General features: G+C 38.1%; 1 protein-coding gene across 7 annotated transcripts in view; it reads right to left on the reverse strand.

The window, feature by feature from the left end:
• RPS6KB1 (ribosomal protein S6 kinase B1) overlaps nt 1–24,491 on the reverse strand; it is a 53,687-nt gene that overhangs the window by 19,459 nt on the left and 9,737 nt on the right. For 3 of the 7 annotated variants that reach the window (XM_045984233.1, XM_045984234.1, XM_045984232.1), the window contains exons 4-14: nt 23,319–23,387; nt 15,139–15,286; nt 13,019–13,076; nt 11,485–11,585; nt 9,425–9,515; nt 9,169–9,259; nt 8,354–8,461; nt 7,236–7,298; nt 6,745–6,822; nt 2,444–2,551; nt 329–441 (exon numbers count right to left, since the gene is read on the reverse strand). In XM_045984233.1, the coding sequence (XP_045840189.1) occupies nt 329–441; nt 2,444–2,551; nt 6,745–6,822; nt 7,236–7,298; nt 8,354–8,461; nt 9,169–9,259; nt 9,425–9,515; nt 11,485–11,585; nt 13,019–13,076; nt 15,139–15,286; nt 23,319–23,387 (1,028 nt within the window). Of the gene's footprint in view, nt 1–328; nt 442–2,443; nt 2,552–6,744; nt 6,823–7,229; nt 7,299–8,353; nt 8,462–9,164; nt 9,260–9,424; nt 9,516–11,484; nt 11,586–12,129; nt 12,649–12,749; nt 12,823–13,018; nt 13,077–15,138; nt 15,287–23,318; nt 23,388–24,491 lie in introns of those variants that run through there. The other 4 variants (XR_006815877.1, XR_006815878.1, XM_045984235.1 and 1 more) reach the window with 4 other exon arrangements.

Genomic DNA, 24,491 nt, shown 5'->3' on the forward strand with positions numbered 1-24,491 from the left:
CTCTCTTCTCACTAAAGTGTAAGCGTCAGGACAAGGACAATTCTTGTGTTATGTATCCCCATCATGCAACTCAGTCCCTAGGATACAATAAACGTTGAATGAATGGGTAAAGGAAGACATGTGCCAGTGCAGCAGCTTACTTTCACAGGAGGGAAGGTAAACTACATAGCATACAATCCAAGATGCAGATGCTGTGCTTATGTCAACCAAAGAGAATACGACAGATCTTTCTTTTATATAACCTGGCATAAATTTCTTAAAGCATTCTCCTCCAGGTTAAAAACAAATAAACAACAAAAAAGAGGTGAGAATAACAAAGTCTGAATACCTGACAGGTGTTCGTGGGCTGCCAATAAATCTTCGAGGTGATCGGATTTTTGGTTCAAAAGAAAATTTTTCTTTCACACTTTCAAGTACAGATGGAGCCACATATGTAAAACCCTAAAAGATAGTAATTGTTGACTCCAGAATGGCGTTTTGTCATATATATCAAGAAAATGTGGTTTCAGTCTCTGACACACCAAAATAACAGTGCACACCTAAAATCAGCACTCTGTTTCCTCCCATCTCCCCAATCTCATTTCACACCTGTTAGCTTCTTTCCAGCCATTTCTTGAGGCATGGACCTCAGGAAGGCAGAATTCTATTGAGACCCATATGCCAGTAAACAGTATTCCACTTTGTTGAAAGGAGTAGAACAAAGTAGGAAAATGTAGGCTCCACATTAAGCTATTAAATACCAAGATGAATGCAAAGAAAATTCTACTGATTCTAGCCATATGCACATGAGCAACTAAGATTATCACACCCCAAACAGTTTCTCATTATTAGGCCAAAGTAAAAACAGAATTCTCTAAGTTGGCGTGTATGGTCTCTCTGACTTAATACCAATGATTGGACAGATTTGGTATTTTCTTTTTTCTTTTTTTTTAGATTTGGTATTTTCTTGATGTATAAGGGTCAACATTGTGAAAACCCTCAATTCTAATAGGCAATTATGCAGTTTTGTTAGCTTTAGTTCTTTCTTGGACTTTGCTATCAAACCACCAGGTATCATTTCTCTTGCTGTCAATGTTTATCCCTTTAACAATCAGTCCTCCACCTAAACTTCCCTTCTAATTATTATTCTAGTCACCTATTAATAAGCATTTTGAGGGGCGCCTGGGTGGCTCAGTGGGTTAAAGCCTCTGCCTTCGGCTCAGGTCGTGATCTCAGGGTCCTGGGATCGAGCCCCGCGTCCAGCTCTCTGCTCAGCGGGGAGCTTGCTTCCCTTCCTCTCTCTCTCTGCCTGCCTCTGCCTGCTTGTGATCTCTGTCAAATAAATAAAATCTTCAAAAAAAAAAAAAATAAGCATTTTGAGTTATAGTAAAAAGACTCAATAAGCCTCCGGGTGACGTCCTAAAGACTGAGGTTCAATGCTGTAGCACATATGCTTTGTGACGAGTGTATGTAGACTTCAGAAACCATTTCCCCACATAGTTTAACTAGCAAGAGGACCCGTCTGTGCCATAATCATCTTTAAATTTCCTTTAATTCTGTGATAGGAATTTAAATAATTATTGAACTGGAGTTGCTCTGACCACAATCTTCAGATAAGTGAGATATTACTGTTTCTTAGTTTTTAAAGAGGGGCGCCTGGGTGGCTCAGTTGGTTAAGCGACCGCCTTCAGCTCAGGTCATGATCCCAGGGTCCCGGGATCAAGCCCCATATAGAGCTCCTTGCTCAGCAGGGAGCCTGCTTCTCCCACTGCCTCTATATTCTGCCTCCTTCTGCACTCTCTCTCTGTCAAATAAATAAGAACTCTTAAAAATAAATAAATAAAAAATAAAAAGATTCACTTTATGTAACAAAATAAATGGTAAAAAATGAGGTTTTTGTTGATCAAAATCTAAAAGCCCTCAAAAAAATCTAAAAGCTTTGCTTTTCTGAGGAGACAAGGTACAAATCAGTACAAATACTTCTACAATGAGAAATCAGTTTATTTCCTATTACATATAAACCAATATATTTTGATGTCAAATATTCACAATTAAAGGTTAAAAATCCCTTACAAAGTTGCACGAAATGTATAAAAACCTGTAACTATTCCAAGAATAGAACAGTTACAGTGAATTCTTCTCCTACTGTTATAATGGTATGACTTCCAATAGAGATACTGAGGCAAACATCATTTTAAGTCAGCGGCCCATGTAAAAGGGAATCATATACTCCAAAGAACCATACAGTCCTACTCTAAATGCTGAAATGGAACACTGGATTATGGGAATCAATTTTCTAACTTAGCAAGTCAGAAAACTTAAAAAACCCAAGTTAACTTAATAAAAAATAGCATCTAAGGTTATCTATATCAACTGTAAAGCAAACAATATGAATTTTCTTATTGAAAAGGGTCCATCCTAATACTTAAATTTCTCATAGCTACATGGAAATTCTTTCACTTACCAGAAAGACCTGGTTGGCACTTTCACTGAGAGTTGAGTCATCTGGGCTGTCAACAGGTGTCTGACGTGTAAACTTTGAATCAAACTGACTCACATCCTCTTCGGATTGCTTTGTGAAAAACAAAATTAGAAAACAATGAATAGTCTATATTATAATATTAATCAAATGCATGACTTGCATTAGAGAAGGCTCTAGTTAAAACTCTTCAGAGGGCTTGACTGTAATAAAATATCAGAACAGTTTTAGTAGGAATAGACTGAAGAACAAACACAGGTAGAAAGTTTCTTTTTAAAGATTTTATTTATTTATTTGAAAGAGAGAGAGAGAGGGTGTCTGCGTGGCTCAATCATTAGGACCTGCCTTTGGCTCAGGTCATGATCCCAGGGTCCTGCAATTGAGCCCCGCATTGGGCTCCTTGCTCCACGGGAAGCCTGTTCTCCCTCTCCCACTCCCCCAGCTTGTGTTCCCCTCTCACTATGTCTCTCTCTGTCAAAAATAAATAAATAAAATCTTAAAAAAAAAAAGAGAGAGAGCACGCGCTAGAGAGAGCACAAATGGTGGGGATGGGCAGAGGGAGAGGGAGAAGCAGACTTCCCATTGAGCAGGAAGCCCAATGTAAGGGCTCAATCCCAGGAGCCCAAGGTCATGACCTGAACCTAAAACAGATGCTTAACCAACTGAACTGCCCAGGTGGCTCCAGGTGGAAAGTTTCAAAGGTCAAATTACGTCTTCAATTTTTAAGCATATATTAAAGTAGATTTTAGTACATATTTATCATTTTAAAAACTCTGAATGTCAAAAAAGATTTTTTTTTGAATCTCAATCTTCCCCACTTAAAAAATTTCAGCTAGTCCACTGGCTAAATTCCCTATTAGAGATAATTTGCTCAGCAGGCCACTGCAGGTTTATAATAAACCTGAGAAACCGGGGCGCCTGGGTGGCTCAGTGGGTTAAGCCACTGCCTTCGGCTCAGGTCATGATCCCAGGGTCCTGGGATCGAGCCCCGCATCGGGCTCTCTGCTCAGCGGGGAGCCTGCTTCCCTTCCTCTCTCTCTGCCTGCTTCTCTGCCTACTTGTGATCTCTGTCTGTCAAATGAATAAATAAAATCTTTAAAAATAAATAAATAAATAAATAAATAAACCAGAGAAACCACTGAGGCAGAGTTTCAACACAAAACATATTTGTAAAATGCTCTAAAATTTCTTCCTATAGCTTGGTTCATCCTACTACATTTTCAAGGAGCAAAAATGATGTTCTACTCTGCATGAGTACATTTTCTTATGAAAAACATCACCTAGGGCGCCTGGGTTAAGCTGCTGCCTTTGGCTCAGGTCATGATCTCAGGGTCCTGGGATCGAGTCCCACATCTGGTTCTCTGCTCAGCCGGGAGCCTGCTTCCCCCCCCCTCTCTCTCTCTGCCTGCCTCTCTGCCTACTTGTGATCTCTGTCAAATAAATAAATAAAATCTTTAAAAAAAAAAAATCACAAAATCAAAGTTCGAAACCCTATAGGATAAATGGTCCAGTTTCTTCAGTAAGTACTCAAAAGAGGAATCGAGATGAGGGTATCTACAGATAGAAAGCGACCTAAGAGATACAATAACCTAACTGTACAGACCTTGACTGAATCCTTATTAGAACAAACCAATAGGGAGGAAAAGCAAACAAAAGAAATTGGGGAAATTGTCAGCTTTTTAGATGTGATGATAACTAGTAGTTCTGTTTAAGTTTAAACAAGATGACCTGACAAGCTGGACAGTTGGTACATAAGGGTTAATTATCCTCCTTTATAATTATATATATGAAAATTTTAAAGCAAGTCACCTTGTGCTCCAGGACCAAATTATCATCATCATTATCCTCCTCCTCCTCCACCTTCACCCCAAGAAAGAGAAAAAGAAACTATATTTTCTCAAATTCTGAGGTGGAAGAAGAACAAGAACTAACACACTAACTCATTTACTTATAAATATATTGTTATGGTTTGAGTTGTGTCCCCGTCAACATTCATATGTTGAAGTTCTAACCCAAATACCTCAGAACAGAACCTAATTTGAATGAGGGTCACTGCAGATGAAATTAGTTAAGATGAGGCCATTTTGGAGTAGGGAAGGTCCTAATTCAGTCCTGATAAAATGGGAAAATCTTGGAGCGCCTGGGTGGCTCAGTGGGTTAAGCCTCTGCCTTTGGCTCAGGTCATGATCCCAGGGTCCTGGGATCGAGCCCCACATCGGGCTCTCTGCTCAGCAGGGAGCCTGCTTCCTCCTCTCTGCCTACTTGTGATCTCTCTCTGTCAAATAAATAAATAAAAAATCTTTAAAAAAAAAGGGAAAATCTGGACACAGATCTGCACAAAAGGGGAATGCAAACATAAAGGTAGAGATCGGGTGATGTCACCTATGGGCTCCAAGCTTAGCATGGTCAAAGTTGAGAAGGCCAAAGATCGCTAGCAAACCAGCAGAAGCTAGGAGAGAGGAACAGAGTGGAAGGAAGGCTCTCCTAGCCTTCATAATGAACCAAGTGTGTCAATACATTATCTTGGCATCTAGTCTCCAGAACTGTAATATAATAAACTTCTGCTGTATAAGCCACCTAGGTGGTGGTACTTTATTACAGCAGGCATAGCAAACTAATACACACATATGCTATATTTTGAAGAAAATCCCCAGAAAATCAAATTCAAAATAGGGTTGAATCAGAGGGTAACCACACTTAACCTGGTGAACATTCTGTTATGTATGTAACTGTTAAATCACTATGCTGTATACCTGAAACTTACATATTATTATATGTCAACTAAACTTTATTTAGAAAGAAAAAAATAAGGGGCACCTGAGGGGCTCAGTTAGTTAAATATCTGCCTTCAGCTCAGGTCATCATCCCAGGGTCCTGGGATTGAGCCCCACATCTGGCTCCCTGCTCAGCAGAGAGCCTGCTGCTGCCTCTGCTTGTGTGTGTGAATGCTCTGTCAAATAAATAAATAAAATCTTAAAAAAAAAAAAAAGAAAGAAAGAAAGAAAGAAAGAGAAAATGAAAATAGTGGCACCTGGCTGGCTCAGTCAGAACATGTGACTTTTTTTTTTTTTTTTTTTTAAAGATTTTATGTATTTACTTGCAAGAGAAAGAGAGAGTGTGCGAGCAGGGGGCAGAGGTAGAAGCAGGCTTCCCATTGAGTAGGGAGCCTGACTCAGGGCTTAATCCCAGGACCATGGGATCATGACCTGTGCTGAAGGCATATGCTTACTGAGCCACCCAGGTACCCCAAACACGTGACTCTTGATCTCGGGGTCATGAGTTAGAGCCCCATGTGGGATGTAGAGATTACTTAAAAAAAAAAACTTTAAAAAAAAAAAAAAAGAGTAAACAGTTATACCCCATAAAAATAAAATATGGTTGGGACACCTGGGTGGCTCAGTCGGTTAAGCCCCTGCCTTCGCCTAAGGTCATGATCCCAGGGTCCTGGGATGGAGTCCCGCATTGGGCTCCTTGTCCAGCAAAGAGCCTGCTTCTCTCTCTGTCTGCCACTCTGCCTACTTGTGCTTTCTCTCTGACAAATAAATAAAATCTTTAAAAAATAAAATATGGTTGGGCGCCTGGGTGGCTCAGTGGGTTAAGCCGCTGCCTTCGGCTCGCGTCATGGTCTCAGGGTCCTGGGATCAAGTCCCGCATCGGGCTCTCTGCTCAGCAGGGAGCCTGCTTCCCTCTCTCTCTCTCTCTCTCTCTCTCTCTGCCTGCCTCTCTGCCAACTTGTGATCTCTCTCTGACAAATAAATAATAAATAAAATCTTAAAAAAAATAAAAATAAAAATAAATAAAATAAAATATGGTTGAATCAAGTAAATAAAGCAAAAAAGTTCTAACTACTTGAAATATTTAGTTGTCTTAGGCAACCAACTTAAAAATAGTTAATATACTCATCAATTGCTGATGGCAATAGTCCTTGAAAAGACTATACAGAATAGAGTTTGAGAAGAACATAAACCAAAGTTTTCTGAATGGTTAATATAAACATAATGTTTTTGAATGCTCTAAGATTTTATTCTTTTTTTTTTTTTTAAGATTTTTTATTTATTTGACAGACAAAGAGACAGCGAGACAGGGAACACAAGCAGGGGGCGTGGGAGAGGGAGAAGCAGGCTTCCCATGGTGCTGGGAGCAGGATGCAGGGCCTGATCCCAGGACCTCAGAATCATGACCTGTTAAGGCAGACAGCTTAACAACTGAGCCACTCAGGCGCCCCTGGGATTTTATTCTAAAAAAGTACCAGGTCCTTCAAAGTATATGCTTTCATGTATACATACCAACAGAGGTTTAAAGGGGGGCTCCACCTTCCGAGCCAGCAATTCTTCCCAGTTAATATGCCTGAAGAATGGATGAGCCTAGAAAAAAAGAACAGGAAGAAAAGTCAAGGCGAATAGACTTCACTAGGCTGACAAATTAACTGTCTCTTTGAAGTTACAAATCACAAAATAAGCTATACTTATTTTTTAGACTTTATTTATTTATTTGAGAGAGAAAAAATATGCACACAAGTGCGGGGAGGGGCAGAGGGAGAGAGAGAGAGAATCTCTCAAGCAGACTCCATGCTGAGCTTAGAGCCCAAAACAGGGTTTGATCCCAAGACCCGGAGATCATGACCTGAGCCAAAACCAAGAGTTGGATGCTTTATCAACTGAGCCACGCAGGTGCCCCCCCAAAATAAGCTATACTTCAAACAACTACACACAACCCTCAAAAATACATAAAATTAGCACTATCTTCTCCTCAAACCACCAAAAAGGCCAATCCCTACTTGAACTTCTCCAGCATCCCCAGGACCAGCTCCAAGTCGAGAAGCAGCATTTCTTTTCAGCAGCTTTAAGGAGGGAAAACAAAACAAAACATTGATAAACCTTAGTCAAATTGATTATTTTTTACTTAGAGAATTTACTTGTCTACATTGCTTCTCTATTTTGAGAAAATTGGCTCTATTAATTATAACTAAATATTGCTTGGGAATAAAAAGGAAAAAAATATTTTTTTAAAAATTACTTATTTATTTAAGGAGAGACAAAAGAGAGAGAAAGAACACACCAGCGGCAGGGAGTGGGGCGGGTGCAAGGGAGGGGCAAGGGCAGAGGGAGAGGGAGAGGCAGACTCCTTGCTGAGCAGGGAGCTCAACACAGAGCTCAATTCCAGAACCTGGGATCATGACCTGAGCCGAGCCACCCAGGCACCCCAAGGAAAGAAAATCTTTAAAAAATGTGTACTTTACGTGCAAAAACTGTAGGTTTTATATATATACATAAATATATATGTATATTTATATATATACATAAATATATATGTATATTTATATATATACATATATATATATGTATATTTATATATATACATAAATATATATGTATATTTATATATATACATAAATATATATAAAGAATCTCATATATATATATATGAGATTCTTTATATAAAATGTATGTTCAGGGGTGCCTGGATGGCTCAGTGGGTTAAACCTCTGCCTTTGGGTCAGGTCATGATCCCAGGGTCCTGGGATCCAGCCCCACATCAGGCTCTCTGTTCAGCAGGGAGCTTGCTTTCCCCTCCCTCTCTGAGTGCCTCTCTGCCTACTTGTGATCTATCTGTCAAATAAACAAATAAATCTTAAAAAATAAAATAAAATGTATGTTTAATTCTATTTAAATTCTAGTAGTTGAGGGTTATCATTTCATGTCCTACCTTTTTTGTTTGTTTGTTTTTAAGACTTATTTATTTATTTGAGAGAGACAGAGTGCAGAGAGGGAGAAGCAGACTCCTGCTGAGCAGGGAGGCTGACACAGTGCTTGATCCCAGGACCCCAAGATTATGACCCAAGCCAAAGGCAGACACTTAACTGACTGAGCCACCCAGGCGCCCCTCGTGTCGTACCTTTTTAAGCAGATCTCTGGCTTCTTGTGTGAGGTAGGGAGGCAAATTGAGTTTACATTTGAGGATTTTGTCAATTGTTTTCTTTCTGTTCTCCCCAGTGAATGGGGGCTACAAGTAGAAGAGAGTGAGAAAAATTAGCACACAAAAAATAAAATCATCCATTTCCTGATTTAGTCAGTTATGCATAAAGATCAGAAATGTATGCTGTGATATGGGCTGACTGCTAAAGATCTATAGTTTTTAAGCAATGTGACAGAAGAAATAGTAACATCTCAGAAGAAACTGGGTTTCCACTATTAACTTTGTGTGGTAATAGGTGAGCCCTGTGATTTTATGCTTTACTTTCTCTTTTTATAAAATAAGGGCAGTATCTATTTTTTTTTTAATATTTTATTTATTTATTTGAGAGAGACAGTGAGACTCTCTCACTGAGAGAGCGACGAGAAGCTCAGAGAGAGAAGCAGACTCCCTGTGGAGCTGGGAGCCCGATGCGGGACTCGATCCCGGGACTCTGGGATCATGACCTGAGCCGAAGGCAGTCGTCCAACCAACTGAGCCACCCAGGCGTCCCGGGCAGTATCTATTTTATACCTATTTCACAGGACTGACATGACACATCATTTAAACAAAAATGTTTTTTAAAAGTACAGGGCCCATACTACTACCAATAAGGCATATTAGTGTTAATTTTTTTTTTTTTTAAATAACTCCATCAGTAACATTTTTAAAAAGCACAGGAAAGGTCTCTTGCCATAATGATTTAATAACTACTCAGCACAGACCATAATACATGCAGCTTTTAACTGTGCACCTACTGCTCCAGTCAGCATGTCATACATTAATGCTCCCAAACTCCACCAATCCACAGCACGATTGTGGCCACTTCTCATCAAGATTTCAGGGGCCCTACAATGAGAAAAATAATACGCCTAAAAAATTCACCCATTTGCATATCATCTGAATTAGAAGTTTAAAAACAATATACAGAGCCAAATGGTCCTACATAAACCAGGTAAGAGTTACCTATCACCCCCCCCAAACCAGTTATATTTCTTGCAACATGCAGCTCACATGTATTCTATTGTTCCACAAAATGTGTGTGTGACTGTTCCATCATGAATAGATTCTTTGCATAGTCCAAAGTCTGTTAGTTTCACATGACCTGCAATGAAAGATCACAGCATGGTTATTCTGAGAATTCTAAGCATGTGCAGTGTTTGAATGTATCATACAAGACAATAATCTATTCTTCCATTTAACATTTTCTGCCTTAAATATTTGTTGAAGATACAAACAACTAGCAAGGTACCATCCATAATATGGGACGCTAACTTTTTAAAGCTAACACAGTCATTTTTGGCCAATGATATGATATAAAGGGAAAATAGAGAAAAAAGTAAAACAGTTTTTCCAAAGCTCTACCTTTACCTATACCTAGAATCCTCTACCACCCTGAGAAAGCAAGCCTTCAAGAAAAATTCTCTAAAGTCTGGTTTAAGGGGCACCTGGGTGGCTCAGTGGGTTAAAGCCTCTGCCTTCGGCTCAGGTCATGATCCCGGTGTCCTGGGATCGAGCCCAGCATCGGGCTCTCTGCTCAGCTGGGAGCCTGCTTCCTCCTCTCTCTCTGCCTGCCTCTCTGCCTACTTGTGATCTCTGTCTATCAAATAAATAAAATCTTTAAAAAAAAAAAAAAGTCTGGTTTAAGTACACAAGCCCTTATAAAGATATGTTGCATCATTTAAAAGTCTGACACTATACTTCAAATATATAACTTTTTACCACAGTGAACTGTGACTGGACAGTTTTTAAATGGTCTCAGAAAATCACTATAACAAGTTGGCTTATTCTGCCAATACTGCCAATTCAGAAAAAGAAATGAACTGCTATGGCAAGGGACTGTCATCTCTAATCCAAAAAGTGAAAAACTCACCACCTTATACAAGGAACACTGCAGTTCAAGCTTCGCTTTACTGAACTGTTATTAGATATAGCGTGGTTCAACCACAGGAACCCTACTATTCCAGGTTTATTTCAGAGAAAAGAAAAGGTAATGGCTTACTGATACTCTGACATACAAAAAAATATGACCTTTATTTTCACAGAACCACCTGACACACTCAGCGTTATGGATCAAAGAAGTTAACTAGTCACTTCCCTATTCTATCCTTTGCCTTAGAATTCAGAATCAGAATCCAAGTGTGGGGGGATGGGAGTGGAACTGGGAGGGACAGAGATACACAGATTCCCATGATGTACTTGGTTAAGTAGCATTTCTCCTAAAAAAAAAAAAAAGAAAGAAAGAAAAGAAAAAGGAAAAACGAGAAAAGCACAATTTGAAACATATTCATATTAGCATCAGTTGTCCACACCATTTCCTGTCCAAGAATTTAAAACCCTTAACTACCTCGTGTATTTACAGACATCGAAGGCACCTGACAGCACCCCGACAGCCTGGCTGTCTGGTTGCTCCTCTGGGGTATGAATGACCTGCGAAGTCTACGGAGCCCAGATTACTCTTGCATAAATCAAACTGTCTCTAGCAGCATGCAGTTGTAATCAAGATTCAGTCTACTCTACGTACAGCTGCACAGAGTATAAGCCTTTCTGATTTTTATGTTTATTGTTATAAACAGCAAGAATAAACTGATGCCTACTAAACATTTTCTTTTTAAGGCTACATCAAATATTTTGGTTCAATTCTAATCTTTTTTTACAGCATTAATAAAATTTATCATAAAAAGTATTTATGCATTTTTTTCATTAAGGAAAACTCAATTTATAGGGTTAAGATCTACTTTCCAATTTAAGGGACAAACCAAAACTAAAGTTTGGGCTGGCTTTTGGCTGACCGCATGTTATGTAAAGATTTCAAAAGAATGATAAGCTATAAAGAGCAAGGATTAAACCCGAAAACACAGTTAAGTGGTCAGTTATTCCTAACTTCCTCTAATCTCATCAATCACAATTATCTAAATACTTAAATCTCAGCAAGCATTATGATGCCATAAATTCTGAGGGAGGAGTGCATAACAGAAGTTACATGACTATGGGGCTTTGAAAATGACCATGACCTGGGTGGGAGGATTTTAAGATGATTATTTACTATAGAATTGTTTACAGTATATCTCCACCTTGGTGATTAAGCATGATATTCTCCGGCTTCAGATCTCTGTAGATGATCCCCTTTTGATGTAAATGCCCCAAAGCCATGGAGATTTCTGCCAAGTAAAAGCTGGAAACAAAAGTGATTTAATAAAATTAAAAAGAGTAATATACTCAAAGCAGTTTATGTATGGAGCAAAATTCCTTGAAAGAAATAGACATGCACCAAAGACCAAATTAGTGGGGATGGGGATGGGGGAAAGAGATGGCCAAAAGGCATGGTGACATTTACGTTTCACTTATTTAGTGAAACTATAAAATGTTTTATTTCATTAGAACATAACTACTAATTGCAAAAAAGTCCAGAATATGCCAAACTGTCTCTGGCTTTTGTTCTGTTCCTAATAGGAATTAGGACAATAGTCATTCAGATCAAAGCAAATTTCTCCCACCCACCCCCAATTTTAAAATCCCATAGGACATAGGAACTTTGTTATTCTCAGAGATCAAGTCTTAGTTTCAAAAGATACCTTATAAATAATCTGACCCTTAGAAGCCCACTCATCCCTTAATACAGCTGCATATTTATATACAGTTCACGCCCACAGTATCTGCCCTCCCTCCTGCCAGCCAGCCCACAACTATAAACTTGTGTGACACTCAAATTTATCTACCTCAAAAGAATAAAGGGCTGAGTCAACCCTGTCTGGATTCGAAAAGCACAAGGCACTGCAATACTGGCTGCATAACAATGTTGCAATCCTGCAGATTACTCCAGGATGGAGAGGGTGTGTCCTAGAGGACTGAGGCAGTTTCACAGCCAGCAGGACCACAAATACAGCCTCCAACAGGGCTCAGAGAGCCTCCTCCAAAAAAGGGTACTTCATCCCTAAGGCTCTTAAATGCAGCTTCTGTGTTAGAAAAGGCCTGAAATTAAACAATGGAATGCAGTTTGGTAATTAAGGTAGAAAAAAAACATTTAAGTGTTTTCTATTCAATTAATGTGTAGGATAAACTGATTTATTGTTACCCAATACTGTCATCTCACAAAAGGATGTGTATATTTTTAATTTGAAGCAGATGCCATCTTAAGAAATATAAGGGTAGATCCCATCCTGGCCATAGAATCAATCCACAGATGATGTGTGCCGGCTTATCACCTCCCTAAGACTGCACCTTGGGAACTGGAAAGTCTAAAAAAAAAGAGGAGATGATTTCTGATACTTTCCATTGTTCCAGACATAAAGTTTCACCGGAAAACCACACTCACCCACAGCCAAGGAAGGCAGCTTACCAATTCAAGGAAAGAAAGCCCCAGTGAGAATGGTTCTGTTAGGAACTGGCGTGAAGAGCGTTCCACCCAAGGCCTGGGGGCAAAGGAATGATGTGACCTCCAAAAGCTGCCCCTTCCCAAAGATGCTTCTCCCCCTTGAAGTCCTGAGTGACTGACTGGCTCCAGAACAGTTTACTGAATCATTTGGCTGCCCACAATGGGAAAAGGGCTTTGCTTTTAATTGTATGAATCATTACCTGAATCCATGCAACTGCAAAAATTTCACTTACCAGGCTGTGTCTTCCATAAATATTCCCTCTCTTTCTAACTGCATAAATAATTCTCCTCCTGTGAAGAAAAGGAAAAGGCCTTAGAAATAAAACAATCTTCATTTCCAACCCATTTCTAATGAGAAGGTTGTGCTTTCTCTTTTGACAACAGTTAAAAGATATCAGTTCCTTAAAACTAAAAAACAGATCCTAAAAACTATAGGTTTAAAACTAAGTCTTCAGGATTCTATTTTTGCAGTGTTCTTATTCTTCCGTGAAAACTGTGTTTTGGAATGTTGGGTTTTACATTTTAAACTTCAAAATAGTTAAAAGATACCAGACCTGAGGTTAAAAAAATAATCTTGGTTAAAACCTCTCTCACATTTTACCCTAAGCAGAAAAATGTTAGTATATAATTAAGCCACCCTTACAAATTACAATTAGTGAATGCCCTTATTCCATATTTTCAGATCTCTTAATCTAGATGAATCTAGCACCAGCTTTATTAAAAGCATGGCATTGTTTTGAATATCAATAATGACTTATATCCCATTGAATAATCTTAGAATACATGAGCTCGCAATGATGTAAATCAATGAAGAGATCAATAAATAAGGTTTTAAAATGGGAGAGAAGGAAAAGCTCTTTGTTATAGCAGAATGCCAAATAAATGAATGAGGCATGATGGAATAAGAAAAATCACTTGGCAAACAGTATAGTTAATTGTTTCAAGCAAGAATCAATGAATGCTAAAACTATGTGAAAGCTTGATGAGAGACAAGATATTCCAATAATCCCAAAGTATCTCAAGATACTTATTCTTACAAAGGGAAAACTTCACCAGGGAAAAAACTGGCCAACACCACCTTATAAATGTGATCAAAGTGAACATCAACAGCAATGGGACAAAGATATAACATCATGTACCTCCTGATCTGACAGAAGACACAATGTCACTTCGATGGTCCTCCCCAAATGCATAACCTGAATCTAATCTTGAGGAACAATAGATAAGCCCAAATTGGTGCCTTCTACAAAATAACTGGCCTATGTTCTTCAAAAATGTTAAGGTCACAAAAGATAAAGAAAGACTGAGGAACTGTTTAGGTTAAAGGGAACTGAGAGATATTACTATATCAATGTTAATTTCCAGTTTTGATAATTTTAGTAGAGTTAAGATACTGTCATTAATTTTAGAAAATATAAACTGGAGCATTTAGGGGTAATGGGAAATCATGCCTGAAACACTCGCTTAAGCAATCCAGAAAAAAAAAAATGTGTTTATACATATATATGTGTATATATATACATAAACACACACACACATATATATACACACACACATATATATGTATACATATACATAGGGTGAGAAAAGAAGGATGAAACAAAACAAATGTAAAATGAAAGCACTGGGGAATCTAGGTGAAGGATATGTGGGAAGTTTTGTACTATTTCTACAACTTTTCTGTATAAATCTGAAATTGTCAAAATAAAGTTACTCAAAAAACGATAACAACAGTCACAAAAAAGTTGCTAAATTCTGCATCTTTCTGTTCCATGTTACAGGCCACTGTGAAACCTCTTTTTCAGAAAACTCAGATATCTTCGCTGGAAATAGATACCTGTGATTTAGAAATGATAAGCAACAAGGTTTGAGGAGGTAGTAATCCCCGGAAATTGTGGACGTCTTCCTATGTAAACTGCATAGTCTAACAAAAACAACCAAAAAACTCTGTTTAGAGATTCAATTTTGAAAATACTCAATATCTTAAATACTCTCAGTAAGTTTTCCATTTGAGTTTAGAAATGCTTTGATAGTTCATTGGAATTATAGTACCCCAGCACAGTCAATGTGATGGCTCTGTATCAATTAGGTGTTTGTTATTTTAAGTATGATTACAAAGGGATTAGGATTAAGATAAAATTTTACAGATGGGGGAAAAAACCTAACCTTTAAAGTTCTTCATATTTGTCTACAAAAAGAAACACATAGTCACATCTAAATTCCTTATATCAATGTATTCGTCAATTTTAAGAACTAGTCACATTAGGGAAAAAGCATTTTTCCACTAGAAAATAATGTTTAACCCAGTTTCTGGAGCAAATGCAAATAATTACACCAAAGTGAGTGTACTGACCGCTGAGATACTCAAGGATGAGGTAGAGTTTTCCACCGGTCTGAAAGGCATAAATTAAATCCACAATGAAGGGATGCTTTACTTCCTCCAGAATATTCCGTTCTGCTTTTGTATGAGCTGTATCTTTAGCATTTCTTACTATCATTGCCTAAAGGAAAAGAGATGATCTATAAGAAAACAGTAGACATTTTTATTCTATAGTAACTGGAAATTCTATTTTGTGCTCTTCTTGCCAATAGTTTAATATTTAATATAATTAATTTAATTATAGTTCCCACCAGAGACTGAGATAGGAGTATGGAAGACATTCACTTCTTATATATATCTGCACTTTTTGGATTTTTTGCACTGAACATGTAAATAACAACCTAAAGATACCTTTTTAAAAAATGTAAACAGATGAAGTTTATTCGTATGTTCACTAATTATTCTATGTCTACTATGCTCCAGGCTCTGTAATAAGAAAGAAGAATGAACAGAAGTCTCCAGCTATTAGGAGTCCAAAGTCTCAGGGAAGAGAGAGAAGTCAATCAGGTAAGCACAAGGTGCTATGGGAGAACAGAGGAACTACAGCTGACATGGCAAGAAGTGTTCTGGGAGGTGGCAATACCTAAACTATATCATGAAAAATTATTAAAATGAATCACAGAGGATAAAAAAAGCATTTCCAGTGCAAAACAGGCTTGACAGGACATGTCTAGGTAATCTATAAGTTAGAACTTAGAAGTGACTAGAGATTAGGCTGACGCTGTAGGTGGAGACCAGGAAATGGAAGGCCTAGGTACCTAGGCAAAAGCACTTGAATCTTATCTCAGAGGCAGAGGAAAAATGTTGAGGTTCTGAAAATGAGTAATCTTTGGCTTTAAGACAGATAGTTTTAGTAGTAGTTAGGAGTTTTAGGGAAGAAATGAGACCAGCTGGGAGGCAACACAGTAAACTAAGTTAATTTAAGAAAGACCTGTACCTAAAAAAAATGAAGGTGGGGGGCACCTGGGTGGTTCAGTCAGTTAAACGTCCAATTCTTGATTTTGGCGGCTCTGGTCGTGATCTCGGGGTGGTGAGACTGAGCCCCACATTGGGCTCCATGTTGGTCATGGAGCCTACTTAAGATTCTCTCCCTCGGGGCGCCTGGGTGGCTCAGTGGGTTAAGCCGCTGCCTTCGGCTCAGATCATGATCTCAGGGTCCTGGGATCGAGTCCCGCATCGGGCTCTCTGCTCAGCAGGAAGCCTGCTTCCCCCCTCTCTCTCTGCCTGCCTCTCTGCCTACTTGTGATCTCTCTGTCAAATAAATAAAATCTTAAAAAAAAAAAAAAAAAAAGAAAAGGAAAAGGAAGGTGGGAAAAAAGAAAAGGTATCATCAGCAGTTGCTGACTAGGTTGAGAAGAAATAATGATACCATGGTTTCTGCATAAGTAATAGGACAATGGTTATCATTCAATAACAGGAAATGAAAGTCAAGAAAAGAGTTTTGGGAAAATGATGCATTATTTTAGATATGTCAGGACTAAATTCTAGGACTAAGTTCTGGTACATCTCCAGTAACATGAAAAAGCATATACACAAAATTAGTAGTTGCAATATTATTCGTAAAAGTGCAATATTAAAAACAACTTAAATGGCCATGTATAGAATACTGGATAAAAACCTATGGACTATCTACCTAATGTGTAAAAAAAGCTTTAAACAGAATGGGGAATTTCTCTGTGAAACCAAGGTACAAAAGAGCATACATGGCATAACAGTATTACAGTATACCACTTTTTGTGTCAGAAAGTGGAGATAAGAATATGTACATGTATCTACTTATATCTTCAATAATGAACACAACTAAGATAAACCAAAAACTGACAGTGGAAAGGTAAAAAAAAGTAATAGGACTAGACTTCTGAGAACACCTTCTGAGTAAAGCCTCAACACTTTTAGTTTACCTAAAGTTTTTTCTCTTACCTAAATCAAATATTATTGTGATTATAAAATAGGGGTTTCTTAATTCTGAACCATGTTAATGTTTTATATATTCCAAAAATAAAATTAAATCAACAAGGATGGGGGAGGGAAATAAAACTGTGAACACAACAGAAATACATAAATGCAACTAAATAGGGGCGCCTGGGTGGCTCAGTGGGTTAAAGCCTCTGCGTTCGGCTCGGGTCATGATGTCAGGGTCCTGGAATCGAGCCCCACATCGGGTTCTCTGCTCAGCGGGGAGCCTGCTTCCACCTCTTTCTCTGCCTTTCTCTGTGCCTACTTGTGATCTGTCTGTCAAATAAATAAATAAATAAATAAATCTTTAATTTAAAAAAACTAGTAAATAGAATCACATAAGTAAAAAAAATAGAGTTTTCTTAGATTCAATGTAACAGAGAAGTAAATTAAGGATGAATTAAGTAAAGACCACTGAATTCAGCCATTAGGAGATTGGTGGTGACAAGAGTTTCATTGAAATAGCAGAGTCATTAAGTCAGAATAGAGTGAATGAAAAAAATAATAAAACGTGACTTCTCAAGAAATTCAGCTATGAAGACAAAGAGGGTAGAAGCTATCAGAAGACTTTGTGTGAAAGAAGGATCTGTTTTACTAAATATGGCAAAAGCATGAATATACGTAAACAAAAAAAGAAGTCAGGACAGAAGATGGAAAAACAGAAAGATGTGACAAAGACCCCTAACAGGCAGAAAAGGATGGGACCAAAACATAAGCAGAGGGCTTAATCTTGGAAAGGAGGAGGAATACATCTCCGACTAAACACTGGAGAGAAGGAAGTAAAGACAAGTAAAAATGCAGATCAATAAGGTATTAGGGGTAGGGATTAGAACAGGAAGTGGAAGGAAATCACATGTGACTCATCAAATAGGAAGAGAAGCAGTGTACTAAAGAGTTAAGAGGGTCAACTAGGAAGAGAGGCAGTGTACTAAAGAGTTAAGAGGGACTGGTAGCAGTTATTGAAATTGGAAGAAGTTGCCTGGGGACATGGAGAAGAAAAAATGTTGGTGGGGCACCTGGGTGGCTCAATCAGTTAAGTGTCTGCCTTCGGCTCAGGTCATGATCCCAGGGTCCAGGAGCCCCACATCGAGAAGGGAGCCTGCCTCTCCGTCTCCCTCTGCCTAACACTCTCCCTGCTTGTGCCCTCTTTATCTCTCTCTGTCAAATAAATAAATAAAATCTTTAAAAAAAAGAGAGAGAGAAATAGCTGATGAAATACTTAGGGTCCAAATGATTTGGGTACAACGAATTTGTCCTAAAAGCAATCATAAGCTTATGTGATTTCTGCCAGCAATGCTCAGTAGCTGAGATAAAAGAATAAAGGAGTATTAACAACTGAACTATTAGGAGTAGGCCTTTCCTAAACAGAAGGTCAATGGGGCTATCAAGAATCATGCTGATTAGACCAGATTCAGATTAGGCAGATTAGGCAGATCATGCTGATTAGACCAGATTCAGAATAAAGTGAAATAAGAAGGGGGTTAAGAACTTTAGCAAAAAAAAAAAAAACACCAAAAACGGTCAAAGAACTAAAAGGTTGAGAGCCAAAGACCAAGCATTGTGAGAATAAAGAAGTGAGAAAGTTATTGTTCTATTATAGTCCAATACTTCAGAGGCGGAGAATACAGCCATGGGAGCTGGTAAAGTGGAATGGAGGTGAAAGCTGATAGAGTTGAGATCAGGGAATTAGAGGGCTGGGCTACTGATTACTTAATATAAGCACAGCAAAGATATACAGGATGACAATGCTTAGGAGTGAGAAAAAAGAATGATAAAATACTGAGGGAGGTTTCAACCTCAAAGTAAAAAGGATTTTGACCACAAGATAGAAAAAAAAAATTTTAAGAATAAGCTTAACAGTTCTTCCCTTGAATTATACGGCAAGCAGAGTGAGAGGGAGAAACCACATTTGCCTCAAATGCTAAATCCTAGTATCTAGCATAATACCTGGCACATTACCAGTTCTCAACTGATTCAATAAAAGAAGGAATGAAACAAGTATGACCGATCTGTTAACCACAAGCCTTTAGCCAAAGAGTCTAAAATTTACAGTGTGGGCTAAACTAATGCCATGGGCAACAGTACTTTGCAACATCTTTGTTGCAACTGGTAGGAAACAGAGTCTTTTCCTCAACATTCCACCCTGAGAAAATACCCAAGTAGTACCATTCCTGTAAAAAAAATCCCAGAACTGAAAAATTCAGACAAATTGTCCAGATGTAAACACCATTTAAGATAAAGAGACATGTGTGGGACGCCTGGGTGGCTCAGTGGGTTAAAGCCTCTGCCTTCGGCTCAGGTCATGATCCCAGAGTCCTGGGATCGAGTCCCACATCGGGCTCTCTGTTCCGCGGGGAGCCTGCTTCCTCCTCTCTCTCTGCCTGCCTCTCTTGCCTAGTTGTGATTTCTCTCTGTCAAATAAATAAAATATTAAAAAAAAAAGATAAAGAAACATGTGGTTCTACTCTGATTTCATCTTCAAGGCTGGAAAAAGACATGTTCTTATCACATACCGAGTTCAAGAGGGTTAATAATAATAAATTCAGAATAAAGAAGCTCGAAGGCAGCATACCATCATCTTATCTAGTTAGGAATTAAAATTCTGGACTTAACCCTAGCACCTCTTCACGTTCATTATTTATACTGTGAGCCTGTTTTCAGGGACAGCAAGGAAAACATGAAACAGCATCTGACTCTCTAGCCACGCTTTGGGAAAGAAAAACCCTGAGACTGGGAGGGAGTGGTAACTCTAAGCACATGGAGAGGCAAGCAAGTTAGGTCTTAGATACCTGGGGCCAAAAAGGAGGTCTAACATTTAGCAATAATTAAGTCTATGGATTTCCCAATACATTGTGCCTATCCACCATCAGTGGAAAAACAACAGCCTCTTCTTTTCATTTAAGATGCCCATGCCAGAAACACATTTGACTCAAGACAGAATTGTGACTAATTATGGTCAGCCTTGATTATAAAATATATCAAAAGGAATAAATTAACCTAAGAATCTTGACCAGTACTTCTTTCAACATTTCTAGGATAAGCATTATTATATTATCTCCATCATTAACATCAAATGATTCCAATGGGAAAGCCAGACAGCAGATTAATACTGACTTATTGATACAGAAAGTGAAGTTGAGAATATCTAAAGTGCTTTTTTTTTTTTTTTAGATTTTATTTATTTATTTGACAGAGAGAGATCACAAGTAGGCAGAGAGGCAGGCAGAGAGAGTGAGAGGGAAGCAGGCTCCCTGCCGAGCAGAGAGCCCGATGCGGGACTCGATCCCAGGACCCTGGGATCATGACCTGAGCCGAAGGCAGCGGCCTAAACCACTGAGCCACCCAGGCGCCCCTAAAGTGCTTCTTTTAAGACAATCACCAGGGGTGATTTCAGCTGGCTCAGTCAGAACAGTCATGTGTCAAGCCCCCGGTTGGGTGTAGAGATTACTTGAATAAACAAACAATTTAAAAAAAAAGACAATCACCAATAAAGTTGTGGTTATATTTGTTCCTCAGCTTTTAAATTAGTAAGTCATGTATATTGCTTAGGTTAAAAATTAGGAAGATAAAGACTGAAGTATTACAAACCCTGTAATTTTTGTTAAAAGTCATTTTGTCTTTTAATACAGTTTTCTACTAAGAGTTGTTTTAAGACAGTGTGATCTTTTCAGAAATTAATCCCAAACAAAAAGAACAAGAAATCAAACACACATAACCCATTTTCAATAAAACTAGGAAATGCATTTAACTCCACACCTCAGGAGGTAAAGAAAACAGAGTGGGATAAAGCAATGGTACATGACTCAGTGGAGAAGAATATGATCAAACCTAAATGCCTGCACAGAGAACTCAAAAGAAGTTGATTCCATCTTTAGAACCCTAGTAGGTTCAAAAATTGGAGACAAAAATAAAAAGCAAGAAAGGAAAAAATAAGACATTAGGGACTGCAGAAGGCAGAAGGTAGAGAACTAAAAATAGGAGATTACTAGCACTTGGAAAGGTGTACTCTCCAAGAAAAAAAAAAAGAGTGAAATAGCAGATACAGAGTGAAGTGCTAAAGTAAAAACTTGACTTCAGTGAAGGTCTGCATATTGGAAGGTTAAGATCTTCATCTCTTCTCTCCCACCAAGCTCCAGGATGCTTTTTCTATGCAAAAGAATAGAGGATCTTTGTCAGCACCAACTGACTACAGATAATAATATTTGGAGGTTCTCAGTCAATTGCCAGCTAACCACATGCCTTCCTACATAGATGGAACTTCTGATCAGCTTTTCAGAGTTTCACTCTTAAATATGAACAATCAGTAAAGGACACCAGGCATCTAAAGAAGGCCTTTGACATGGAAGAAAGAAACTAAATCAAACTTAAAGAAAACAGGAACTTAGAAAAGAGTTCTAATGTCTAGAAAAAAAGGACATTTCAAAGAATTATCATTAATACCCTCAGAGGAATTAGATAAGATAATGTACTCATAAAACAGTTGCTATAAAAAGAAGAAGTCAGTTAAGTGTCTGCCTTCAGCTTGGGTTATGACCTTAGGGTCCTGGGATTAAGCCCCATCCATGTCAGGCTCCCTGCTGGGCTAAGAATCTGCTTCTCCCTCTCCCTCTGATACTCTGCCCCACTAGTGCTCCATCTGAAATAAATAGAAAATCTTTTTTAAAAAATAAATAAAAGAAAAAGAAAAAATGGCAAAGCTCTGGGGAACCACAAATATTATAGCTTAAAAAAATCAGTAAAAGGATTAGAAAACAAATTTCTAGAAAAATCTCAGAAAGTAAACAAAAAGACAAAGAAGTGGACAAATGGAAAAGATAAGAAAAATATCATTTTTCTTTGGATGATCATCTGGATGATCAGTCCAGGAGGTCCAATATCCAACTAACTATAAATCCAAGAAGAGAAAATAGTAGAGGATGAAATTATCAGAGATCATGTAAGAAAACTTCCCACAGATTGAAGGACTGGAACTCTCAAGATTGAAAGAGTAAAAATAAAATAGTAAGGATCAAAGGAAGATAAATACATCACTGCAGAAAATTTAGAACAGAAACTAAAGAAAAATTTAGTTATCTTAAAAGAAAAATAGATCTCTAGGGACACCTGTGTGGCTCAGTGTATTAAGTGTCTGCCTTTGGCTCAGGTCATGATCCCAGGGTCCTGGAACTGAGTCCCACATCTGGCTCCTTGCTCAGCGGGGAACCTGCTTTTCCCTCAGCCTGCCCCTCCCCCTGCTTGTGCTCTCTCCCTCGACCCTGACAAATAAATAAATAAATAAAATCTTTTCTTTGTTAAAGACATTAAATATACAAATAAATAAATAAATAAATAAGAAAAATAGATCTCTAAAGAAATGGGAACTGGGGGTCCCTGGGGGGCTCAGACAGTTAAGTGTCTGCCTTTGGCTCAGGAAGCCACTGGTAGATGGTCACCACAAGAGGGAACAAGGGAATAAACTGAGATAAAGGAAGATAGGGGATCCAGGACACAAAGAATCCAACACTGATGGAGCCAAGGGGATTCCAAGGATTGTGACCAAAGTCCAATGATGGCAACTATGCCTCCAGAGCTACCAATACAGACAGGAATGGGGGACAGAAGGTTTTGATGGGGTATCTACAGGAAAATAAATGGAACTGATAGACAACCTAGTAAGTGGGACCATAGAACATGACCTAAACAGAATTGTTGGAAGATATGAGAAGACAACAGTAGACGCAAAGAAAATGAAGCAAAATCAGAATATGGGGAGAAGGGAGGAAGAAGTGAAAGAGAATAGAGTGGAAATCAATACATATTTCTAAAACTGCTGTACTAAGTGACAGCAGAACATGCCTATTACTTAGAAATGACCAGAACAAAGAGCTAAAAGAGTTACCTCAGAGGAAAATTAAAAGAGCTCTCCTCTCCATGTTCACTAAGCAGAAAACACGAATACCAATAATGAAACATACCTCACATTCTAAAAGGACTTGTAGTATTGTTAGAAATAGATTTTCTTGACTGAGAATTTAAGGCCAAAATGTGGATTTTATAGCAATTAACAATAAATTTGGGGAGGGATGCCTGGCTGGCTCAGTGGAGCATGCAATTCTTGATCTCAGGGTCATGGAGTTCACCCCCTATGCTGGGCATGGAGCTACTTTAAAAAAAAAAAAAAAAAAGGAAAAAGGACCAAAAAGGAGGGAAGGAATCACCTTTTTAAGCACCTTCATGGCAAATATCTTCCCAGTATTTGCTCCTGTTACTTTTCGTACTTGAAAAACCTGGATAAAAAATAAAAAAGTGTTTGTTACTAAAAGCTGAACTAGGCTAGTCACACTCCCTTAATTCCTATTTATAGGAAACAGAAACAACAGTTTATATTCTTATAAAAACTAGTAACACAAAGACTGTGCAAAATGATTAAGATGAAAGAGCAGACTATATTAAAGCTTTAGTAATGAAATCTGTGAAACATGGGACTGTTCTATTTGGTCTGCTGACACCTGGTGGCAAAGTCGGTCAGTGATCATCTAATAACGAGCAATCTATACAACTTCATACACAAAATCCAAGCTTGCTTGGAAAAAGCTATAATCAGGGTTCCCAGGGGCAGAATACCAGAAGTAAAAATTATAAAATATTTTGTAAATTTCTTTAGGAATGCCACTGTTCTTGCTTCACATAAAACTTTAATAACAGTTGACAGGAATTACTGTTTACCTATTCCTTAAAATGGCTAACTATATAAAACTTTATCATGCAATAGCTAAAACAATGTGAGACTCAAAGTGCATGTGTTCCACATTCAAGATGATTAGAATAAATCAGAATGTGTCCTTAAGCCTAAGAAGAAACTACTAATGTCATGCAATGAAAAAATTAACACTACACAGTAGCATAAACAGTTCCTAAACTTAACTACTAAAATGTTATCCAAATTCTATCTTTTGATAAAGAATAGCTAGGTATAAATTTTCTTGGGCAGCACACATAAAGATAAGGTCATAAGTTAGAAAGACGTGGGCAAAATATGAAGCTAAGCAGTTCTCTTCCTTTTTCTTCTTCCTTCTTATATTCTTCAGCTTCCCTAACTCTAAAGCTCCAAATACTGCAAGTCAAAGAAAACCAACAGTTAACAATACGCCATGCCCATTAAAAGTAAGGAGTGGTTTGTTTTTTAAGAGGATACCTATAGAGGATACCCTTTAACCAAAAGAAGGAAGGATTGCTCTAATAACAGACTCTGACTGGCAAAGTTGTCTATTTATTTATTCAACAAATACTGACTGAGTGCCTATTATGTGTCAGTGTTTTTTGTTTATGTTGGGAGGAAGAGAACTTCTGCACATCCTCCAAATAATATCAGGTTAAGCGATCATATCCTT

The sequence above is a fragment of the Meles meles genome, chromosome 18 (genome assembly GCF_922984935.1).
Source record: "Meles meles chromosome 18, mMelMel3.1 paternal haplotype, whole genome shotgun sequence".
Taxonomy (NCBI): Eukaryota; Metazoa; Chordata; class Mammalia; order Carnivora; family Mustelidae; genus Meles; species Meles meles.